The 23,822-nt window shown below is 35.5% G+C and overlaps 1 protein-coding gene across 2 annotated transcripts in view; it reads right to left on the reverse strand.

Annotated features, from left to right (window-relative positions):
• MED8 (mediator subunit 8) overlaps positions 1 to 23,822 on the reverse strand; it is a 280,806-nt gene that overhangs the window by 228,600 nt on the left and 28,384 nt on the right. For both annotated transcript variants that reach the window (XM_089821342.1, XM_089821341.1), the window contains exons 3-4: positions 8,482 to 8,606; positions 8,147 to 8,330 (exon numbers count right to left, since the gene is read on the reverse strand). In XM_089821342.1, coding sequence (XP_089677468.1) covers positions 8,147 to 8,330; positions 8,482 to 8,606 — 309 coding nt within the window. The remainder of the gene's footprint in view (positions 1 to 8,146; positions 8,331 to 8,481; positions 8,607 to 23,822) is intronic.

The raw sequence follows: 23,822 nt of genomic DNA on the forward strand, positions 1-23,822 counted from the left end.
GGGGTGTTCCTGCTATGCTACCACCCCCACTATGGTGGCTTGGCACTCTCCTATCTTCAGGAGCTAACTGTTGCATGGCACCTGTGAGCTGCTGTAACGCTGCAGCAATGTTATTTTGCCCTTCTCTAATGGCCCGCATGGTTTCCATCACTTCCCTGTCTATTGCTTCGTCATTTCGTGCCATTGGAGCAACTACTGCTTGTTCTTGAACCTACTCAAATCTAGTAGTTTGTTCAACCTGAACTTCTGGTCCGAAGCTTATATCCTCATCTACTGAATAACTATCTTCCACCACTAGATGTTTTGAGGATTTTGTCTTTTCCGGCTGAAGATGACGGAATGTATACTGCCTTTTACTCATTCATGAACCTGTCAAAAATATTTTCCCCACAAGCTGGCAAGGTTTGTGGCTCTGATACCACTGTATTGGTCTGAGCAATCTCCTATAACAATGCTGATGACTTCGATAACGATCAAGTGTTAAAATTAAGCCAATACTGGTGTGTGTTGGTAATGGAATTTGTAGTAAACAGTTTTCAAACTCCTGTTGTCACCACTGAGTTTACTAAACTGTCCACACGTTTTTTTTTTGTCCAGATATTCTAGTGAGTAACAAGTGACATTACGTCAAACAGTTGCCAACATTCATTTAACCGTCCTTCCCATGGGATTATGATATTCAATTACTGCTAATGCTTACTGCAATAGTACATGGCGTACTATTTAAATCAAATGCACAACCAGAAAAATGACAGTCAACGTCAATAAGGAGCTTTAACGCAATCCCAAACTCAAAGACAATCACGTTGGATGTCAACTACCTGAATGATAATCATTCTCACAACTAAACTTCAAACAAATAATACCAAAGAGGAAATTGTTACAGACCCGGCATCTGCTGTGAACAATCGCCTCAATCCTTCCCTTGCCGATTCAGCTGTCACGAAAACCTTCTGGATGAGTAACGCCTTGGACTGATGTTTGATGTCACAAAGAAATACTTCAGTATGGAAGCCCGAAATCAAAGATATCCGCCAGTCTTCTGCAACCACGTCTGAAGTTAAATCGGGCACTGCACAACCCGTAACACTTTCTTTAACAGCTTAACTGGAACTATTTCCTTGTGAGTGAAATCTGCTACTCGTATGTTGAGAGACTAGGCCAGTCCAACCCGACTGATTAACAACTCCCTTCTTGAACTCCCGTTTCACTGGATACAGGTTACCTCCAACGTCAATGAAAGCCAATATCCGACTGCGAATTGAGGATAAATCCGTGGTCGCACCCGCTTAAGAAGAACCATGTACAGGAGACAAGCGTTGCACCAAACTTCTGCCCTTCACGTTAAAGTCGACCACCTGTTTGTGCTTTGGGGAGCCACCCTGCAAATGTGCTAAACTGGCAAATTTCCTTCAACTGCTGGAGAACTACCCGCCATAGGAAAGATAAACATGCACCTATTCTACACTTTTTTGTACCAAAACAGTAATGACTTAGACTAGTAAACTTACTTCTCGATTAAGCTGCAACCTGCATGTCGAGCCTCCCACCTATAGTATGAGTCACTGCTATTAAACAATTACGCTCCCTCAACATTTTAAATTTCAACCGAATCTCCTGGAGACTGCACATTGTAATTTCATATTGCAAAGTTGGCAAGGTACTGGGGCTACGTCCAGAATCTGCCAAAACTCTTAAGGGTTTTCGTCCTTAAGAAGACCCAGTCACATTCAAGCAACCAGTGGGTTTAAAGCATTTAATATCAATATTCTTCTTGTGTTAATCCCAATGCAAACTCGTACATTTATAGCCTCGGAATGAGGGAAGAGTACCATGTGCAAAGAATGTGGGATTAAAAGTCATTTTCGTCCTGTAGTCACTTAAAGCTATTTATAAAGTAAATAACTTTAAAACATTAAAGTGACTTAACTCTGTGCCTTTAATAATATCTTGGAATATGTTAAATTAAATTCTCCTTTTTGTGACTGGATAGCATCCTACCTGAAGTCGATATTAATCTATCCGGATGTGGAGATAGATTAATTATGTCGCCCAGAACTAAAATAGAGAAGGGGACATGACAAAGATTGCTGATGGAAGATGATTTTGCTGCAAACACATGCTCAAGAGAATCACTAGAATCTACAATTCAGTGTAGACCATGATCCTCAATACCAACAACTGTAATAGTGCATGCTGGAAATCAACAATTAAACACTTGTGTGTACTGAATACCACATCAAGATGAGAGAAATATCGCATGATTTGGCTCATGGAAAGTAGGTCTAGTTCCATGCCAGGAACATAGTATACATTTACGAAAATGAGATTCCTCCCACCAGACTATATCTGAACATTGCCCTTGCCAACACCAGAATACTCTTCACCTCCTCCAAATAGAACCGAATCAGTAAAGGTAGAAAAATTTGTAAACCAATCATGGTTGTGACTGAAATGCCAAGAAGCGCCAAAATCTATATACCAAGCAGAAGATTTCACATAATTTGTAGGTCTTTTAGCTATGAAGGCGTAAAAGGAAAACTTATTTTTCTTTGTGTGCTTAGCAACATAGGCTTTGGGCTGAGATCCTCCCTCCTTCAGTTGTTCAAAAGCCAACCGATTGCATTAGTCATTGAGAAAAAGAGAATATTTGTGACAGTAGTTAAACTACACCTTGTTCTATGAACCATCATGAGACTGGTTAGAACCCTTCTATTGAGATGACTGAGGATGCTGAGATTTGCCTTTATCCTTGTGAAAGGATTTCGCTGAAATAGCTTGCTCTAAGGAAGACAAGGTGGCACAACTACCAAACTGTTGTTTCCAACAATCCTGCTCCAGAAGGTAGACTTGTCAAGGTGATGACTACCTATCTTCTTCCTCCATTTTCCAACCAATAGCTTCGAGATGATCTTGAATATACTTAAGCTTCGTGAAATGCTCCTGTAAGGACATGCATTCATCAATTGTGATGGAGAACTAGTTGTTTAGAAATAACACTAGACTCTTGTCGGATGTCTCATACAACTCCTTCGGATGCTTCCAGATGTTCGTAGGAAACTTTCCAGAAGGAATATAAGGCAACTGATCGTCTATAACACAGAGCTTGAGAAGCATGAAATCTTCTCGATTTTGGTCATCAAACTTGTCTTGGTCTACTTGGACTGTGGTAGGACAAGTCTCTATGCCCAAAACAGTTGTATCAAGGCCAAGATATTCAAAGATGGTTAGCATGCACTACTTTTAAGTGTTCTAATTATTGTCATTGAATCATTTATTGCCTTCCAACATTAAGGTTGTCAACAACACCATCTCCCACGTTTTGCAATTCATGAGAAATAAGAAATAGAGAATAATTGTTAGCACAAACTCTAAAAGACAAATATCGATGCAAAAAAAATCAGAGGCAAATGTAGGACTAAGTACAAACTTCAAAAAAAGATGAGCTATTATTGCCACGGATTTTGAGGAATAGATTGACTGACCCAGAAAAATCCAACAAAGACCTAGAAGAGATCTTAAAAATCCTAGAAACAATCTAAAATCAGAATAAAAATCTGACAGCACAAAGTTTGAGGCACCTAGAAAAATCTAAAAGCGACTCACTTCAGATCTCGGAAAACCCACCAAGAATTTGAACTTGGATTTTGAATCCGCAAAAAGAACAAAGAGTTTTGAAAGAAACTGTAGCCTATTGTCTAAAAAATGATGGTTATCTGCAACAAAAACGGCCAATAATGGTGTCACAGAGTATAGAACGATGTTTGTTTTTTTATAGCGAATGACAAATAAATGTCCTCTGTTTGCAGAAACGGCCTGTTGAGCAGAAAAAAGTGTAAATTGTGAGTAGACACCTCACAAAAAAAGTCTTTGGAAAGCTAAAAACAGGTTGAAGAAGATGATTTCACCCAGAAAAAATCCCGTCAAGTAGAGAATGCAGACTAGAAAACTCCCATTGAATGCAGACATGTGGTTGCATTTCTGGAAGACATGAAATGCAAAAAAGGGCGCAGGGCACCCATAGAAAAAATAGTCAAAAATAAATAAGTTCATTGGTCTGTAAAAACCGGCCAAAAAAATTGTCCAATGCTACAAATCATCATACAAAAATGGTAGGAGATAAACTTTCAATGGTTTGCAGATGAGGAATAAGAAAAAAACACGAGTAGGGAAAGAAAACTGTCCCTAGAAAAGACCCACTGATTTGCAGTAAACCCTAGCAGGTTTTAAACAAACTACAAATATTAATTTTAAATTCCTCAAAAAAAAAAAATTACCCAAAAAATCTTAACCACTCTGATAAAATATTACACTAATTGGTAAAAAAAATGACGTTTAAACAAAATGATTGAGAGATCACTAGAAAGAATTTACAAGGAGAGAAAAATAGAAAAGAAACTTATGAAAAAAACAATCTTATCTAGAATACATAATTGACCATTAAAGTAATAATAATATTCTAAACAATCATTAGTTGTGCTTTCAATTTGTCAGTAGAAAAGGACTGTAATAGTAATTTCTGGTCATGTACTACGCTGCATATAATTCTTAACATGGTTGGGGAATCAAAGTCAAAAGTATGCCCAAATAAACAATTCCATACAAATGTTCTGAGGTTTCCACATGAATAACATGAGTTGCCATAGCTGCCATGCCACAAGCACAACTTGTACCCATTATATCTTTGAGAGAATATGTTTAAGTATATCATAATTGGCAACAAAATAGTTCTGGTGTCACCACGAAACTCAGAATGAACAAGTATGGCTATGGCAAGGTGTTTTGTCAAAAGAAGTTTATTTGTCAAGACCCTAGGATTGGTGTTGTTTCATTTTGTGAATAAAATGCTCCAGTTCATCCATAGTGTGTACAGGATTCTAAAGTTACTAAATTACCATACTGTTCTCATCATTTGAGATCTAAGGGATGTTATATTTCAATTTTTATTGGCTGTTGCACTGGACAAATGCTTACCCTATCATTGTAGCCAATTATGGTAAACTACTTGATCTAAGAAAGCATTTGTTGGTGTATTGGTAGGGCTTTTTTTGTTCGAGTGATGCGTGTCGGTTGCCTTTAGTTCGAAGCGCCAGTTTAATTTCTGAATGAATCAAGAGAGATTCAACTATAAGTGAACTTGCCTATCTAATAACTGGACGAATGCAGAGGAATTTGGTTCTAATTGAACTCCTCTAGATGAGAGATTTCTCAATTCTAAGAGATACTTTGTAATAAATTGGAGGGGTTTTGATACAGTTATGCTGTTCACTGAAATGGCCAGATTTATTGTTTCTTGGGCTGGATTGATCCTCCACTTTTCCTACAATATGGTCTGACACATCATGTGTGTATGTACATGTGTCTTGTCAAACAAACACACCAAGTGGTGTAATGCTAATGCAATCTTCCCAACGAGGATTTTTATGACACTTCTAATAAGGCTTCCTACTCTTACAAGAACACTTTCCAAATACCGATTTCTTAGGTCAACATCACTTGAGACTAACTTGTTTGTCCTCAAAAAAGTTAACATTATACTGGACTTGAACAAGTTTATTGAGCATTTCCAATCATCCAGAACCTTAAAACATTGTATGAAGCATCACATTTCTCCATTATGAGTATAATGAATTCTTCCAGGTGTTGGATTCCTTGTAGCCTTTATGCAATGGTTCAACTTGTACAAAAATTATTATTTGAGAACTCTTTCAGTTCTAGATTTATCTCAGAGGTACCCGTATAGAAGTTCAAGGCTCAAAAATGCCTTATTGCTAGCAACCCAAGTAAATCACCTCAAAACCTTCTAGATTACCCCTCTTGCAACCCAAGGCTTCACTAGCCTTTTTGAGACACCAATACAACCTAGTTTTGATCTTCTCCCCATTTGACTTATATTTACCCAAAGCTTCACCAATTTGAACACCAACCATTTTTCCTCCTTCACTAGGTCCTTAAATCTTTCACAAAACCTTTACTTCAATCCCCATTATATAATTCACCTTAATAATTGTTTGGATTGCTCTCATTTACTTATGTTGGCGAGCAATCCCATCTCCATTTTTTTGTCATTATTCCTTCCATAGGACTGCAACGTTTATCTAGTCTTCTACAAAAAACCATCCCAAAATTGACAACTTAGTTTCCTCTCATCCATCGTATCGTTATATCTATTGACCCATCACTTATCCCTTTGCATGGTAAAAACTTCCATATTCTCCAACTAACACATGTAAACTTTCCCAACCTATCATATATTTTAAATCACTTCATGGAGTCATTCATTCTTATTATCTTGTGTTCCTAGGTCAAATTTAAACTCGGCTTATGTGTCTGCAAATGTCTACTCTAAATAGTCTATTGTTTATTCAACTACCTTTGCTTTCCTAAAATCATATTATTTTCAATTTGTTAAACACTTCATGTGTATGCCATTGCATCTTTGACCAATTACTTCAAACCAGTGTTGAGCCAATCTATCATAAGAAAGACTTATGTCCAAATCTAATTGTGTGCATCTCTAGAGAGTAAATTCATTGTCCAACGGGTGTAAATTCTCCATGTTGTTAAATAATAGCACAGATATCACTGACATCACTTTCTACCTAAATGATATCAACAAATATTGAAGCCAAATCAGCACCTAGCGAGATTGCTATGGTGAACTTGTCATTTTCAAATCTCGTGAATCTTCTCTTAAATCACATTCTTGTATGGTTAAGGAACACCACAAACTATCCAATAAAGAAAGATGAGTATCTTCGTCCATCTACTCAAGGACATTAAAGCCTTCCTTAAAAATCATATCCATGATGTGAACTATGGTTTCATGTATGATTCAGATGGTTGTGCACAAATCATGTTTAAACAATATATTTTTGTAATGGCAAGCATCGCAGTCTAATGCCTGTGTCCTTGGTACCAATATTTACATTTGCATTGTTACCAATCTATCAAGATACAAGATATAAAACAAACATTCCTTGTAGCACCAATTTTGTCATTCCACACTTCAATCTAATTTCTTTGTTGCACACAAATCTCTAAACTTGCTTGGCAGGTATCTACTTAGGTAAATTCTATTTAATCAGGGGAATTCAAGTGTTTTTTTAACATAGTGTTCATCTAGCAAGGAATTCTATGTTGCCACTAGTAGGGATGTTCCCTCTACCACCCCAATATCCCCCTACCAATATTGCAGTTCAACACAAGTGTACAATATATTTGTGATGAAATGAAATATAATCTTCTAAACAAAATCTTCACTCTAAGCAAATGTTCTAGCAAATGGGCCTCCCCTGGCAGGTGGCCATGTGAGAATGATACTTTGATGAAAAGCTAAATGCAATCCCTGTATTGAGATACTCCTAACAGCAAGGTATGATAACCTGAGTCTTGCTACATTGACAGGATAACTTTTCTCAAATGAGCAACCTAGTGCAACCAAATTTTCTTGGAGCAAGTTTTAAAGAGCCTGATTGTCAATCCATACGTAGAGAATGTAAGAACAGTAATTGTGAGCATGAATGACAAAAACTGATGAATGCCGGTTAGAGAAAAGTGATAGTTTTTCACTGATGCCCTGCCCATGTCTCTACTACTAAAAATTGAAGTTAATTTAGCAGAATCAGTAGCTATCACTGATATTTGTCAATTTTACAAGGGTTGGGTTTGACTGTAGCCAAACCTGCTACCTTAGGACCTAGACAGAAAGTTGCAAGCCTAATTGCCCTAGGAAGCTAAACAACTAGATAGAAGAAAGATAAAATAATTGGGCTCTCACATCCTAATAGGTCAATCAACATGCTCATAGGACAGCTATATCAGATCCATTCACTGTGGAGGTGGTTACAAGAGAAAGGAGGGGAATAATAATCTATATATAAGACACAAAATAATCTTCACACTCTTAATTTTAATTGTAAATGAGTCATAGTTTTACATTTTATGAACGCAGTGAATCTCAGATGCTTCTATTTAGTTCAAACTTCACTCAACTTGCCCAACTTGTGATAGGTGCACATCTAACTCAGAGAGACACTGAGATTTTAGAAACAAATAAATTAATAATAGATCTTGTATACAACAACTTATTTATAGATAAAAACAAATAAACTAATAATGGAAGTTGCATGCAACAACATCTCACCTTCACCAGAATTTACAGCAGATCGAAGAAGCTTCTCCTGATCATCAATCTTTGCGGCCTGAAGTTTGTCTAATTGAGGAATAATTCCAGGATTGTGACGTGCTCCCAGCCCATACAATTTGCGAGCTTCAGATATACATTTTTCAGCATTGTTACAAGCAGCTGCAATTGCATCTATTCTGCTCTGTGCCATTATAATAGGAACAAATCAGGTTTACATGCGTCTCTTATGTGTAAACAGTGAAACAACGTAATGAAGTTTGCCTTCCATTATTGAACCCGTCCTAAATTGTATTATTATGAATTCCATGTTCAGTTGATGTTAAATTCAGCACCTTTAATTTCTCAACCTGGGTCTGAATAGGAAGGTTTGCTATTCCTTGTAGAATTTGTTGCCTCCTAGATGTTTCTTCCAATTCCATCTCAGGAAATAGCTTCGATGACAACATTACTGGCAACTCTGGAACATAGCATGAACGTATTAGAGATCTGCTACCATTCCCGTGCACAGAAGACAAGATGAAAATTTGTTGATTGACATACTTTGATCAAATTATTTTTTTTACAATAAAAGACATTCCATAAAAGAATACTCACTACATAGCTAGAATAGTAGACAAAGTTAATGAAGCGTATGAATCAAATCCACCTCCAGTTCTATTGCATTCAACAAAAGCTTTAATAGTAATATTTATGTCAATCTCTAAGGAATATGAAATACAAAATCAAACATCTGATGGCTCAAAAATCCATAATCAAAAGCTGGAAGTGCTTAATCATAAACAAGGATTGATTTCCCATTACCTATAGGGGGAGATCCATGTGATGTCACTTTTTTTGTATTTTACAAAACTATACAAAAAGAGGTTCCTAGCTAGGCTAAGTTCAGGAACTTGCCACTTCTTAATCACTAAGATCATGTGAGGGCAAGGTTTAGAGCATAAAATGAATATGCCAAAGGTTACACACTGAATTTTTGAATATAATAAGAACACTGTAATAGCCAATATAAACAGCAATGATGATCAGCAACCAAATTGCCACTCAATGTATGGAAACTGCTTTTGTGTATGTATTAAAAGATTAAAGAAATATAAAAATATGTTTACTCAAGGAACTTCAACACCAAAATTTAACTCCTCACAACTATTACAATTGTTTTATTTAAGTATGGAAACTGCTTACGACTACACCTACTATGAAAGTATTTTATTCAACACCAATAACAACTACTGAACAGCAGCAGTAAATACTAGAAATAATTATAAAAACCCTTCACATCACATGTTCTAACATCACAGTAGCCGAGTACCTATAAACTACTGATGTGAAAAACAATGTACAGTTGAAACTTGAAGATCACACAACAAACAACAAATTAATTAGACTCAAGTTCTCATTAACAAACACATGATTTTCTTTGAGCAATTCTTTTCTTTTACAAGTTCCTCTTTTGCATCTTAAATTTGAATTTCCATTTCCAATTTGGCGTCCCATTGGATGGTTGTTTTTTTAATAATAATATTAGCATTTCAATAGTCCTTTTACAATGTTTTGAAACAAAGTTACTGGTATTATTAGATTATTTTCCTTCCTTTGTCCACATGGCCCATAGGAAACAAAGGAATGGATTCACACTTAATTAAATAAGAAATGGAGACATGACAGCTTATCCCTGAAATCATATTATTATAAAAGTTGAAGATGTAAGATTTCACTCTGAATGCAGCCATCATATTATTATAAAATTTGAAGATGTAAGATTTCGCTTTGAAGGCAGCCACCCAAAATCAAGAAACCTAGAGGCAAGCACAAAGAAATTAATAGACTAACATGATAGAATGATGACATTCTATCCAAGAATGCAATGTAGAAAAAAGATATATGACATCTGATTAATTACATTTTCGGATTTTCCAGTATGGGAGCAAGGGGTGTAAGTATCAGAGATCCCAAAATCACCGCGATTCAAGCTATTCTGTCGATTTGGCCGAGCAACCCCTACCAAATTTTGGTGACTCCGTAACTCATCTCAGTGAGTAATCGTCACAAATCATTGGTTTGGGTGATTCACCCAAAAATCGCAAAACTTTCCAGAAATCACTGGCAAAAATCAGTCGCGTGGCTGAATAATTCTGCCAGCAGAAAACAAAAAAATTAAAAGCTTTTTTTATTACTTTTTTTTCACATTCCTTTTAGTTATAACCCTAAAAGGCCTTCTATTTGTTCAATACGATAAAAAGAGAGGAAGAGAAAAGCGAAACCATAGGTTTGCAACCAGCAAGAAAGAAGAGCATCAAGGAGATCACAAATTAATTTGAGGAGGCTATAAGTTTGCATTGGGAGCATTAAGGAGTCAATAGCAACACTACTAAACTCATTTGCAAGAGGTAAGTGTTAAACTTTATAGATTGTATTGATTTTTTTGTATGTTAAAGTATTCTTCCCTGTTTGTTAAATGTTTTTAGTTTTAATTTGCAATTCTTCAATGTTTTCAAATAATTTGCAAAGTGCAAAGTTGTAAGCCCTACAATGTTTTTGGAACAAATTTGCAAACGTATATTTACAAAATTCTCAAAATCAATGTAGGGTTCGATGATTCTTTCTATTAGTTTACGTTTTCAATTAAATTTTCTTATTGCAGCAGCCTTAACTTTCATTTTGCCTACAAAGGATGAGACAAAGAAATATACCGAGGATTTTCCTTAAAGAACAAAAAATCAAACAAAATGTATATTTTGTAAGGTGGAATATATAGATTCAAATACCATATTGTTGCCATACCTGGACATGATGTTACAGTATGCACTCAAAAAACTGGTAAGGCAAAACGTTTTTGTTAAGTGCTATCAGAGACATATGAACAAAAAGTTAAATAAGAAAGGCAACTTGAAGGGTCAAGTGTTAATTGCTCCCGTACTGCCACATCTGCATCCACAGCTTGTATTGGAGAGGGTTCATCTAGGCCTCCCTTTTTTCGTAGTACTAGTGCTATTGCTATTGCGACTACTTCTAATACTAGCCCTATTACATTTTGACCTAGAGCACTGAAGTCGAAACTGGATAGTTATTTTGTGTCATGCTCTACTCCTAGTGCACAACACTCGCTTTCAAGTATGGAATGGAACAGGGAGATTCTGTTACAAACATAAATGGCCGAATACTTGACTTGTTAATCAAAGATCAAATGATCTATATATACAAAGAGGAGAGTCGAATAGAATAGAAACATTCTATTCTAGACTATACCTAAGTATTAGAAACATTCTAATATTTATAGAGATACAATAAGATACAATAGTGAGCATTAAAAATAAACATGAAGATTATTCTAATACCCCCCATTAATGCTCAATCTATCTACTACACCAATAGATCCAATAGATCCCCTGAATTTAACAAACTTGTCAGGACCAAGGGGTTTTGTGAAAATATCTGTTGGTTGCTCTAAGGTAGGGGCATAGAGTAACTGAATAGATCCATCTTCTACTAACTGTCGGACATAAAGGCAATGAAGCTCTATGTGCTTTGTTCGTTCATGAAACACTGGGTTCTTGGCAAGTTTGAGTACTCCCTGATTGTCTGAAAACAAAGAAGTTGAACCTGCTTGAGGAATATGCATATCTGCAAGCATCTAAAGGAGCCAAACTTCTGCACAAGCTGCCATGACAGTTCCTCTATATTCTGCTTCTATAGAGGAGAGTTCCCGTGCCTGTTGCTTCTTACTAGTCCAAGTAACTGCTATAGATCCGATACCAAACACATAGCTAGAAGTAGATTTCCTATCATCAACTGAGTCGGCCCAATCGGAATCGGTGAATCCACTGAGCTGAGAAGTAGCACTCCTTGTATAAAGAAGACCATAACCCGAAGAACCATGTACATAGCACAACACACGTTTCGCTGCAATCCAATGATCAGTCTTGGGGTTCGTCATGAACCGTGAGATGTAGTTGACTGCAAAACTGAGATCAAGTCTAGTAGTAGTAAGGTAGTTGAGACTGCGTACTAGTTGCCTAAAGAGTGTTTCATCTACAAGAGGAGAATCAGATTGTGCAGACAATTTCAAACTGGTCTCCATAAGAGTGGAGGCAGTTTTGCAATCATGCATTCGAAACCTGTCAAGCAAATTTCTAACATACTTGGACTAATACAAAAAAATAGTGTTGTCAGTCTACCAAACCTCAATACCTAAATAATAATGAAGCAATCTGAGATCTGTCATATCAAAAGTTCTGCATAGATCATGTTTGATTTCTGAAATCAAATGTTCTAAACTCCCAATAATGATCAAATCATCCACATAGACAACAAGAAAAAGAATATCACTACCAAAGTGTTTAATATACAAATTACTGTCTGACGGGCTACGCTGAAATCCCTGAGCAACCAAGTACTGATCAATCTTTATGTACCAAGCCCGAGGAGCCTGTTTAAGACCATAGAGGGCCTTCTGGAGTCTACATACTTTTGGTTTTGAACAGGCAACCTTGAAACCTAGGGGCTATGTCATGTAGACTTCTTGTAATTCACCATTGAGAAAAGCACTCTTCACATCCATCTGATGAACTTTCCAACCATACTGAGCTGCAATGGCAAGAAGAAGGTGAATAGTGCTCATCTTGGTTGTCGAGTGGTTGTTGAGGCAAAGGTCTCTTCATAGTCAATGCCTTCGCGCTGGGTGAATCCTCGAGCAACAAGTCTAGCTTTGTATTTGTCCAAGGTACCATCTGCATGGTACTTGACCTTATAGACCCATTTACAGCTAATAGGTTTCTTCCTAGGAGGGAGATCTGAAAGAACCCAGGTGTGATTCTTTTGAAGACTCTGAAGCTCAACATCCATTGCCTGTTCTCATTCTAGAATTCCTTTGGCCTCTGCATATGTCTAGGGCTCAAGGATACTGTGGATGTTGGCCATAAGAGCAACATTAACTGTGTTGTGTTGAATGCTATTATTTTTGAAGGTTCTACCTTCAATGAGTTCATCAGGACGAAGATCACTAATCGTTTGAGCACACCATTTTGGCCGAAGAGTAGGGCGCCAATATCAAATGTTGTCAGAATAGCTAGATGAGGAGCAAGAGCAGGAGCTGTATTATCTAGAGGTGGCTGAGATGGTGTATCAGTAGCATCAGATGACTCAAAAATAGGACCCAAGTCAGAGATTGCTGAAGACTGAATCTTGGAATGCAGCGGGGAGGTAGAGAGATGAAATGGTCCAAGTTCCTCATCAAACACAACATCACGACTGAAGATTAAACGATCAGTGTTTACATCAATCAGTCTGTAGGCCTTATGTGTGTGACTGTATCCTGTATACATGAGTTTCTGGCTTTTAGAATCCAACTTAGTGCATTTGGCATCAAGAATCCATACATATGCTAGAGAGCCAAAAACTTTCAAATGGTTGATCCTAGGTTTGTGACCAAACCAGGCTTCCTCAGGAGTCTTATGGTTAAATGAAAGGGTGGGTGACCAGTTAAGAAGGTAGACAGTTGTGGATACTACTTCTGCCCAATATTTTCTAGGAACATTTCTATGTTCTAGCATAGCCCTAGCCATTTCTGTGATGGTACGGTTTCAACGCTCTACAACACCGTTTTGCTGAGGGGTGTGAGGTGTGGTGAACTGACGTCTAATGCCATGAGTAGTACAGAAGGCAAAGAAAGCAAAAGAACAAAATTCCCCCTCATTATCGGTCCTAAGAGTACGGATGGGGGAAACAAACTCTTTTTCTACTAGGGCTTTAAACAGCTGAAATGCAAGAAAAGCATTTGATTTTTGCTTAAAAAAATATACCCACATTTTGCGACTGAAATTATCCACAAAGGGTAACAAGTACCTGTTCCAAGTAATAAGAGTATTCATAGTAACACATACATCAGCATGGACTCACTGGAGTACTTTAGATGCCTGCCATGATTCACCATCCTTAATTGGTGTGCTATGTTGCTTCCCTGCTTGGCAAGCTCCGCAAACGCGATGGTTCTAGGTATGGATATCAGGTAGGCCATGGACTAAATTATCCCGAGCAAGTTGTGCTAGATATTGAATGTTCAGGTGACCATATCGCTAATGCCAAAGGCTGCTAAGAGCGGATGATTTGGCGATGAAGGCACGCTCAAGGGAATCACCTAAATCTACAAGCCTACAAATACCATGATCCTCAAGACCGACAGCAAGTGTAGTGTGAGACGTACGATCAATAATCAAACACTTATTTCCACTGAAAACAACATCCAACTGGGAGAGTGCTTCATAATCTGACTAACAAATAGAAGATTATGTTTCATGCCAGAAACATAACAGACATTAAGGAACATGAGTCTTCTTCCTCCGGATTGAATCTGAAAATTGCCCTTGCTGACAATATTGTATTCTTCGCCGCCTCCAAAGATTACTAAGTCGGAATAAGGAGTGAATTCAACAAAACAATCACACTTGTGAGTGAAATGTCGGCAGGCACTGGAATTTATGTACCAAGCAAAAGATTTCACATGATCTGCAGGTATGCTAGCCATAAAGGCATGGTAGATAGATTCTTTCTACTCTGAGTGTTGAGCAGCATTGGCTTGCTTTTTGATTGAGTCTGACTTCTAATGATGTTGATACAGATGCTCATAATATGTGAATATCTCAAATGGCACAAACTTTGAGGTGAGAAAATGAAAGACCCAAAAAAATTGAGGTACCCAGAAATAATATGCTATCGGAATCTGAATCCGCTGGCTCGAAAATAGAGGCACAAAAATCGAGGCACCAAAAAAAATTTGACAACCCATTTGAGATCTATTCGAAATATTTTTTCGACCCCAAAAATTAGGGTTTCGGGTAAAACCCTAGCCAGTGGATTGGAGAGTCAATTTTGCAAAAAAAAGGCAATTTCTTGGAAATAAATGGCCAATTTTTGTCTAAGATTTTTGGCACAGAGTGGGATTTGCAAGTAGACATTAGTTTGGCCTCTGAAATCCTCCAAAATCTGTTAAAAAGGAAGCGCGAATGTGGGGCAAAACAATTGCAAGAACAAACCTGCGTGCAGACGCATTTGGCAATTTTTGTCAACGCTAGTTCAAGAATTTTCTCCAGACTGAAAAACCCTAGGCAAAAACTGTGATTTTGTAGACGATTTGCAGACTCGACTTTCAGATGCAATTTGGACCACTATTAGCAGACAAATCCACCACGAGGCTGTGAATATCAGAAAAAAACTGTGATTTTGCAAGGGAAGAAAACCCGCGATTTTTCCAAGGAAGGACCAGAGATGTGCCGCGGGTTTCAAAGTCGAACCTATGATTTGTAGAACTAGACGCAACGAAAGAAATCGTGATTTTCAAAGAGAAATTTTGAAAAAACAAAGCAGATAATTTCGATAAAGAAATTATAATTTTTTTCGAAAATTACTCTAGCTCTGATACTGTGTTACAAACATAAATGGCAAAATACTTGACTTGTTAATCAGAGATTAAATGATCTATATATACAAAGAGGAGATTCGAATAGAATAGAAACATTATATTCTAGACTATACCTAAATATTAGAAACATTCTAATACTTATAGAGATACAATAAGATACAATAGTGAGCATCCAAAAGAAACATAAAGATTATTCTAATAGATTCATCATGCTTCAAGAGAACAAATTTGCAAACTTTGTTACTTTTGCAACATTCAATTTATTGTAGCCAGTTAATTCATTCTTTTTTATTTGTTTTCTTTAAGTTTAAAATTAAATCTTAATAAATTCTAGTTGTGTAATCATAGATTTATATTACATAATGATTTATCCTCTAATCATTATCTATTTGTGACAGGTCTCCTTATTGGCAAAGCATGATAGATGCTATAACTATTTGTGGTGCAAGGTTAAAAGCCCCTAATGATGTTGGTTTGAGTGGCACCTCTTAGATGAAATGGTAGAGGATATGAAGCTTAAGCTAGAGGACCACCGAAAAGGGTTGCACCATCATGACTGATGGTTGGATGGATAAAAGGAATAGAACACTCCTAATATTCTTGTTTCTTGTGGAGGTGATTGATCATTCTACTTCCCTACATGCATTGTGAATTGTGATTGAATAATTTAATTTTTAATTTGTTGATTGATGATGATCCCTGATTATTAATTGATGCTACCAGGTTCCTCAAATCTATTGATGCTTCTCTTATGTTAAAAACACAACATACTTATGTAAGGTTATGGAGGAAGTTATAGCAAAGGTGGGGGAAGAAAATATGATGTAGGTGGTGATAGATAACGTGGCAAGTTATATTGTTGCAGTTTTAACTTTTCAAATTTTGAAAATTTGATGGAAAGACATCTATACATTTATCTGAACTTTTCTAATTCTAAGTTTCTTAACATATATAAATTTCTAATTAATTTAAGATTGTTGCAGGTAAACTTTAAAAGAAGAGGCACCCCAAAATATTTTGGTATCCTTGTACGTCCCATTGCCTTGACCTCATGTTGGAGAACATTGGTAAGCTTGAGTGGATAAAATGATGTGTACAAAGGGCCAAAAATATATGCAAGTTTATCTATAATCACACATTGGTCCTAGACTCCTAAGCATAATAAGGAAAGACACGATGCAAAAAGAGATAGCTCATCCTAGTATGACAAGGTTTGCTTCAAATTTCCTCATACTACAGTCCTTGATGAATTCAAGGGAAGAATTGAGAAGCGTGTTTGTTAGGGTGGAGTGGACTTACTCTTCCTTTGCTAGAACCACTGTAAGGATAGATGTGGTAAATCGCATCCTCAATGAGGCTAGTTTTTGGACACCTTCTAAAGAAATATCGGAGGTAAATTTATTACAATTTAACATTTAGTATTCATTTGTTTTATAATTTAGTTTTACTTTTAGATTTATATTAATTTGTGACTTAAATTTTTTTTTAAGTTATATGCAGGTCACTGACCCCTCATAAATCTCCTACGAGTTGTTGATGGGGAGAAGCCCTCTACAAGCTACATGTATGAGGGCATGGATAGAGCCAAGGAGGCCATTAGATCCCAATATGGAAGAGTACAGGAAAAATATGGCCTCAATCTAGCATTTCATGAGTTGAGCAGGAGCATCTTGGGTGTTTGAGCAATCTTGCATCAACCAAAAACATTTCTTGTTTTTTGTAACAATCTGTTGTTTGCAAAGTAGTCGTTGATGCTTTTGTTTTCATGGTATGTGCAGTTGTCATCATGTTGAGGACCTATCCTAGATCATTATCCCAAGTGCATAAATTCTTATGTTGGATATTTCTAGAGTTTTGTGTCAAACTTGCAGTCTTGTTTCCCTATTGTTTTCCCCTTACATAACGTGTTGATCCAATTGGCATAGTTTTGATTGCTCATGTGGCATCTTGCGCAGTTAGGAGCCGACTCCTAACACACTTGCGAACCTACCTTCGAGTGCGCAAGATTTCATATGACCGTTGGCATGGGTTTTTTTAACTCTTCCAAGTATGGTTCTAAGTTGTAATGAATGCTTGACTAGTTGACCTATGGCTTACTTGGCTATAAAAGAAGCTTGGTTCAATGTAGAGAGATAACAAGATAGATAGGCAAGAGTAGTAAGAAGATTGGAATAGATTAGAAGATAGAGAAAGATAGAAGATGCAAACTAAGGTTCTGACTTTGTATACTTCTTGTTTTGTTTAAGGCCACAACTCCGAAGGTGTCACAACTAGGCATGTTGTGGTTGTTCTTTATGCGAAGTTAAATAATCACACCTAAAATATGTTGCACTTAGCCTCATGTTCTATATGGATTCATTTAATTTATGCATAGCTTCCATGTGTAACTCTTAGCAATGGTAGAAGGTTGCAGTTGAGTTTATTATGCAATGCTATAATGGACATACTGAGGCAAATTGCAACCAGGCTTGAAGCTGTAGAGATAGCCCAAAGAAGAGATGTGCATCTTGAAGATGTTAGTGATGAAGAAGAGGCAACGCCTAATCCTAATCTTGAACCTGAAGTTTAACAAGATGAGGAAAGACTTCTGAGAGTTTTGTCTAGGGCAAATGCTACACCTACTGTTGAAGTTGCATGCTATGATGAAAGACTTGAAACTGATGTAGTATTGAATTGGATCTTTGAAATGGAAAAATAATTTGAGTATGAAGGCACTCCTGATAATAAGAAGGTTAAAACTTTAGATAGCAGTCACAAAGTTGAAATCATGCTTCTCTTTGGTAAGATCATTTACAAACTGAAAGACAGAAGAGAGGAAAAGAAAAGATCAAAACGTGGATGAAGATGCTTCGAAAGACAAAGAAGTTTCTTCCAGCAAACTACCAAGTTAGTTTGTTAAGGAAGATGCAAAATCTAAGGCAAAAAACCATGAGTGTGAAGGAATATACCAAGGAATTCTACAAATTAGATATCAAATCTAGACATGTGGATGATGAAGTTGAGAAGGTGACTAGATATCTGAAAGGCCTAAGGACATCCATGCAAGATGAGATCAGTTATGTTAAGATGGATGGTGTGGAAGAAGCATATCAGTGTGCTTTGAAGGTTGAAGAAAGATTGGGAAAGAAACATGATCAAACACAAAGAGGAAGAGGTGGCAAATTTCAAAGAAGCAGAGGTAAAACATATGGCGAAGGTAGCAGCTCTGACAGTGCAGTACCAAATAAAGGAAAATCAAAATGGAAGGAAGAATCTACTAGAAGAAGAGATAACTGCACTAGGGATAGTTATACTAGTTACACCAAGAATAATAATGGTGGAAAAAGAGAAGAGAGCTCTTGGTTTAAAGGTACTTGTTATAAGTGTGGCGAAGGACATAGGGCATTTGAATGTACTAACTCTGGAAAGAAGATTGGAGGTAGTAGCATAAATACTTTAGCTTGTGAAGAAATTGATGAAACACCTAATGAACCTGAAAATGGTAGGAACCTGATGTTGAGAAGGATCACATTTAATGAAGAAGATGAAGAGGAACCTGTTTTGAGAAGAAATTTGTTTAAGACAAGATGTAAGATAGCTGGGAAATGTTGCAAGGTAATTATTGATAGTGGAAGTTCTGACAATTTGGCATCTGAGGAGCTGGTTAACAAATTGCAGTTGCAGAGACTAAGACATCCTAAAACTTATCATGTTGCTTGGATCTAGAAGGAGCATAAATTACTTCTAAGTGAACAAAATCTTGTTAAATTCAAAATTGGAAATTATCATGATGAAATCTTGTGCAATATTATGCCTATGGATTGTTGTCATATTCTTTTGGGTAGACCTTGGTAGTATGATAGACAAGCTTTGCATGATGGTAGATTGAACCAATACACTATTTGGGTTAATGGGCAAAAACAAATATTTTTGCCTTTGGTGGAAAAGTTTGATGAAAGTCACTGTACCACAGTCAGAGTATGCTTGGTTGAGGGTAATAAGTTTGCAAGAGAAATGAAAGAACAGAATGTTTGTTATGCTTTGATTTTGTAATGACCCTTTTCGGTCATTCGTTTATTTATCCTTTTTTCTTTATTTGTATGCTTTTTTTGCAATCTTTTTTCTCTGATGATATCCCTTACCAAAACTTTCATTCAATATATATATTTTTAATTTGAAGAGTTGTGACTTTTCAATATGATAATTATATTATAATAATATAATTATTTATTTATATTAATATTACAAAATATTATATTAATTATTTATTTATGTTAATATCACAAAATATATTATATTAATATTTATATTATAATATATATTATATCAACTATATTATTAGATTAAAATACTTTATTAATATAGTACGTTGCTATATTATGTTAGATTATTATTATAATACGATATGATATTATTATATGATTATAATGTAATATTACTTTATAAAAATATTATTATTTTAATATAATTATTAATATTACTTTATATAAAATATTTATTTATAATTTAAATTATATGCTAATATGGGGACATCACAGCCCTCCCCTCTCGAATTTGCTTGTCCTCAAGCAATTGATTTGATCCTCATAGTCCAGATTCATTCTCTTTCCTGCATGTGTTAGATACTTGCAAAGTAAATATGTTAGCATATAATAGCATTTACAAGAACATATGTATAAAGACACAAAGTAGACACATTAATGCATGAAGATGCGATGCAAACACGATGTAGACACATGAATGCACGAAGACACGAAGCAAACATATTGATGCATGAAGACACGATGTAGACACAGTATACATGTTAAAACCTTGCTTACAAATTGAAATAAGAAAAAGTAAGGAAATGTTTTACCACCTTGATCGTGAATGTTGTGCTCCTTTCCCCTGTCTCAAAATCAAAAGTTAGATTGGAAATGCATATTTTCTATAGCTAATACTATAAGAGGGTGTATCATTCCATAGTGGATGGAAGATTTACTGCAGCTCTGAGTTTGGACACGCTCTGCTTGAGGCTCCCTCAGACTTTAATCCATATTGGGATTCATTTTTGCCCCAACGCGACCGATTTACTCCTCCCCCTATGCACAATCCCTACCCACTAGGAACATACTTAATTTTGACGTGGATGAAAGATTTACTGCGGCTCTGAGTTTGGACATGCTCAACTTGGGGCTCCCTCAGACCTTAGTCCATATTGGGATTCATTTTGCCCCAACGCAACCGATTTACTCCTCCCCCTGTGCAAACTCCCTATCCATCATGAATTTAAACACAAATATTTGAATAATGTCTCTCTCTTAGACCCAAGAGAGATTTCTATCAACTCCTCTTATAGTTTTATTTTTTCAACTTAGGCAAAAACTTAGTTTACATATGTCACACAAAACATTATTGCCCACATATATGTAATTATCTATAATCATAATGTACAATATATCGAATTTATTATTCCAATCATTAATAACTTTATCGATAATTTATCATACTTTTTTTAAGTATAAATATAATTCAAAATTAGTAAAATTTATTTATTTATTTCAAACAAATAACTAATAAATAACATGTCATATTAATTGAGATATAAGAAAAATCCATTATAAATATACTTACCTCATATCACATACCTTTTCTTGTTAGTTGAATGAATTTCACTATTATTTACGAAGGTCCATGGATGTTTTCTCTTATTTGGATCTCTATCACCCTTATTGCCACATTATCCTTTCTAAAGAAAATCATTGTTTTTAATTGAGTTGTTAAATAATATTGAAATACTCCTTATATCCATTTTGATATGTCATAATGTTGCCCTTCGTACATCTCTACCAACTTATTTTGTTTATAGACCTTTTCGTGCATTTTCTCATATCATCTTTATTCCATTAAGTGCTTCTTTATTTATTTACAAGTATATTACATCTCCCTACAATTTTGGCCCTCCTCTAATTTCGGCTTTTTATTTCTTTCTTTCAATGCTTCATATGGACTCAATACTTTGGAATTTACTGGCTGCCATTTGTTTCTATGTTGATGTCAGATATATTTGTTCCTTCCAAAAACCGGCAGATCCTTTTCAATGGATATCATCATTCGTTGCTATACATAGTTCAATGGTTTTGTCTATTATTAACATTGATTTAATTATTAGTTATAGCCAGCACTGTTTTTCATATATATTGCTGCTGCTGTTGTATTTTCCTTTTGAATATGGTTCGCTTCTTATCACTGTATTTATTTGCTGGAAAATACGCAATTATAGAATTTGATGTATTCTATGCATCATGCGTTCACCGCAGCAATCCTTCCATAGCCCATTCGATAATTTTAATATCTCTTTCTGTACTGTTTGTCACCCTTCTTTGTCTGATTTTATCAGGCCACATCATTTAGCATAAATAATTGTTATCCAGTGTTGATTCCAAACTTAATCTTCCATTGTTCTATTGCCTGTTTGACCTGTGGAGAAGCCTCGTTTGGCTGTTTTTCATACAAGTGGAGGCACTTGAGAACAAATGAGGCGTCCAACGCCATAATTAATGCCAAGATATCATCCTTGTACTCCACATTTTTTGATCTGCGAGACATTCTTCTTCACCTCTTCCACTACAGATTCGAAGTTACAGTCACCCGAAATCCTCTGTTGAATTTCCTGGTAGCAGCGACTTTATATCTCTCGGTTCTGTGCAGTTCATATCTCCAGTAGTGATAATAGTTTATTTTCCAATTAGGAAATGGGAAGCTTTCCTTAGTGAAGATGAGCATTTTCTACAACCAATGTTTAAGTTCTGTTTACAAGAAATAAGCATTTTACCAGACCCAAACAATGTTGACAACAACTTCAAATCACACAGCCACTGAAATCTTGCTTTTTGCTTAGGGGGTTGTGAAAGCATGTTTAGGGTTTACTGTGAGAATATTGCATATGTTTCGCAGAGCTTATTCCTGATTGCATGATGATATCTAGGGGTGTTGGATAATATACATTTCGCATCTGACATTACTATCTTGGCATAAAATTTTCAGATTATAGAATTCGTTTGGAACAATATAGAGTTCTTGGATTAACCATCATATCAATGATAATGTATAGAGAGGTGTTGGACTACTGCTACTACTTAAATGTATAAATTCCCCAACGGCATGAATCTCCCAATTATGTTATTGCTATTAATCTCCCAACGGCATTTTGGTTTTTAAAAAAAAACATTATGCTCTACTCCACTCCAACAGAATTTTTTCAAAAAGTGCCAAATTTTCAAAGAAAGCACTTAGTCTCCCAACGACAAGCCTATGAAAAGTCTGATCGCCTCCAGTTTTAGCACATTGATAATTTGGACCAAGATGTTTTCAAACGCTCTGCAGTTCTGCCTGTTTCCAACTTGACATGGCTGTTTGCTTTTATTCCTACCACTATATTGTTTGCTAATGCCATATGTTCTTATTCTTTTGTATTTGTTTTGTGGAATAGAAATTACTATATTCTTCCCTTGGGTTTTCCATATCAATGGTCTTCCTTCCACTGTAGTCTACTGTAGTTAAAATAAAATAAAAAATAAAAATTACTTATACTTAGCATGTTGAGACTGTCTTGTTTCATCTCCTCCATGTTGTTGAAAATCAGTACGGATATTAGAATAACATTGGCACTGAAGAACTTAATGCATTTCCCAGCTTCGCTTCCAATATTTGCATCCATGATTTCATGTAGAATTTATCAAATGACAGTTCTTTTGTTTGAACAATATAATCTAAATGAGCTATTTTTGTTTTTCAAGTACAGGATGGCAGGATACACTGCTCTAATACCAATTGTAATGACCCTTTTCGGTCATTTGTTTATTTATCCTTTTTTCTTTATTTGTATGCTTTTTTTGCAATCTTTTTCTCTGATATCCCTTACCAAAACTTTCATTCAATATATATATTTTTAATTTGAAGAGTTGTGACTTTTCAATATAATAATTATATTATAATAATATAATAATATAATTATTTATCTATATTAAATTTAATATTTATATTAATATCATAAAATATTATATTAATTATTTATTTATATTAATATCACAAAATATATTATATTAATATTTATATTATAATATATATTATATCAACTATATTATTAGATTAAAATACTTTATTAATATAGTACGTTGCTATATTATGTTAGATTATTATTATTATAATACGATATGATATTATTATATGATTATAATGTAATATTACTTTATAAAAATATTATTATTTTAATATCATTATTAATATTACTTTATATAA

This window comes from Cupressus sempervirens, chromosome 3 (genome assembly GCF_028749045.1).
Source record: "Cupressus sempervirens isolate cs-2001-9-10 chromosome 3, ASM2874904v1, whole genome shotgun sequence".
Classification (NCBI taxonomy): domain Eukaryota; kingdom Viridiplantae; phylum Streptophyta; class Pinopsida; order Cupressales; family Cupressaceae; genus Cupressus; species Cupressus sempervirens.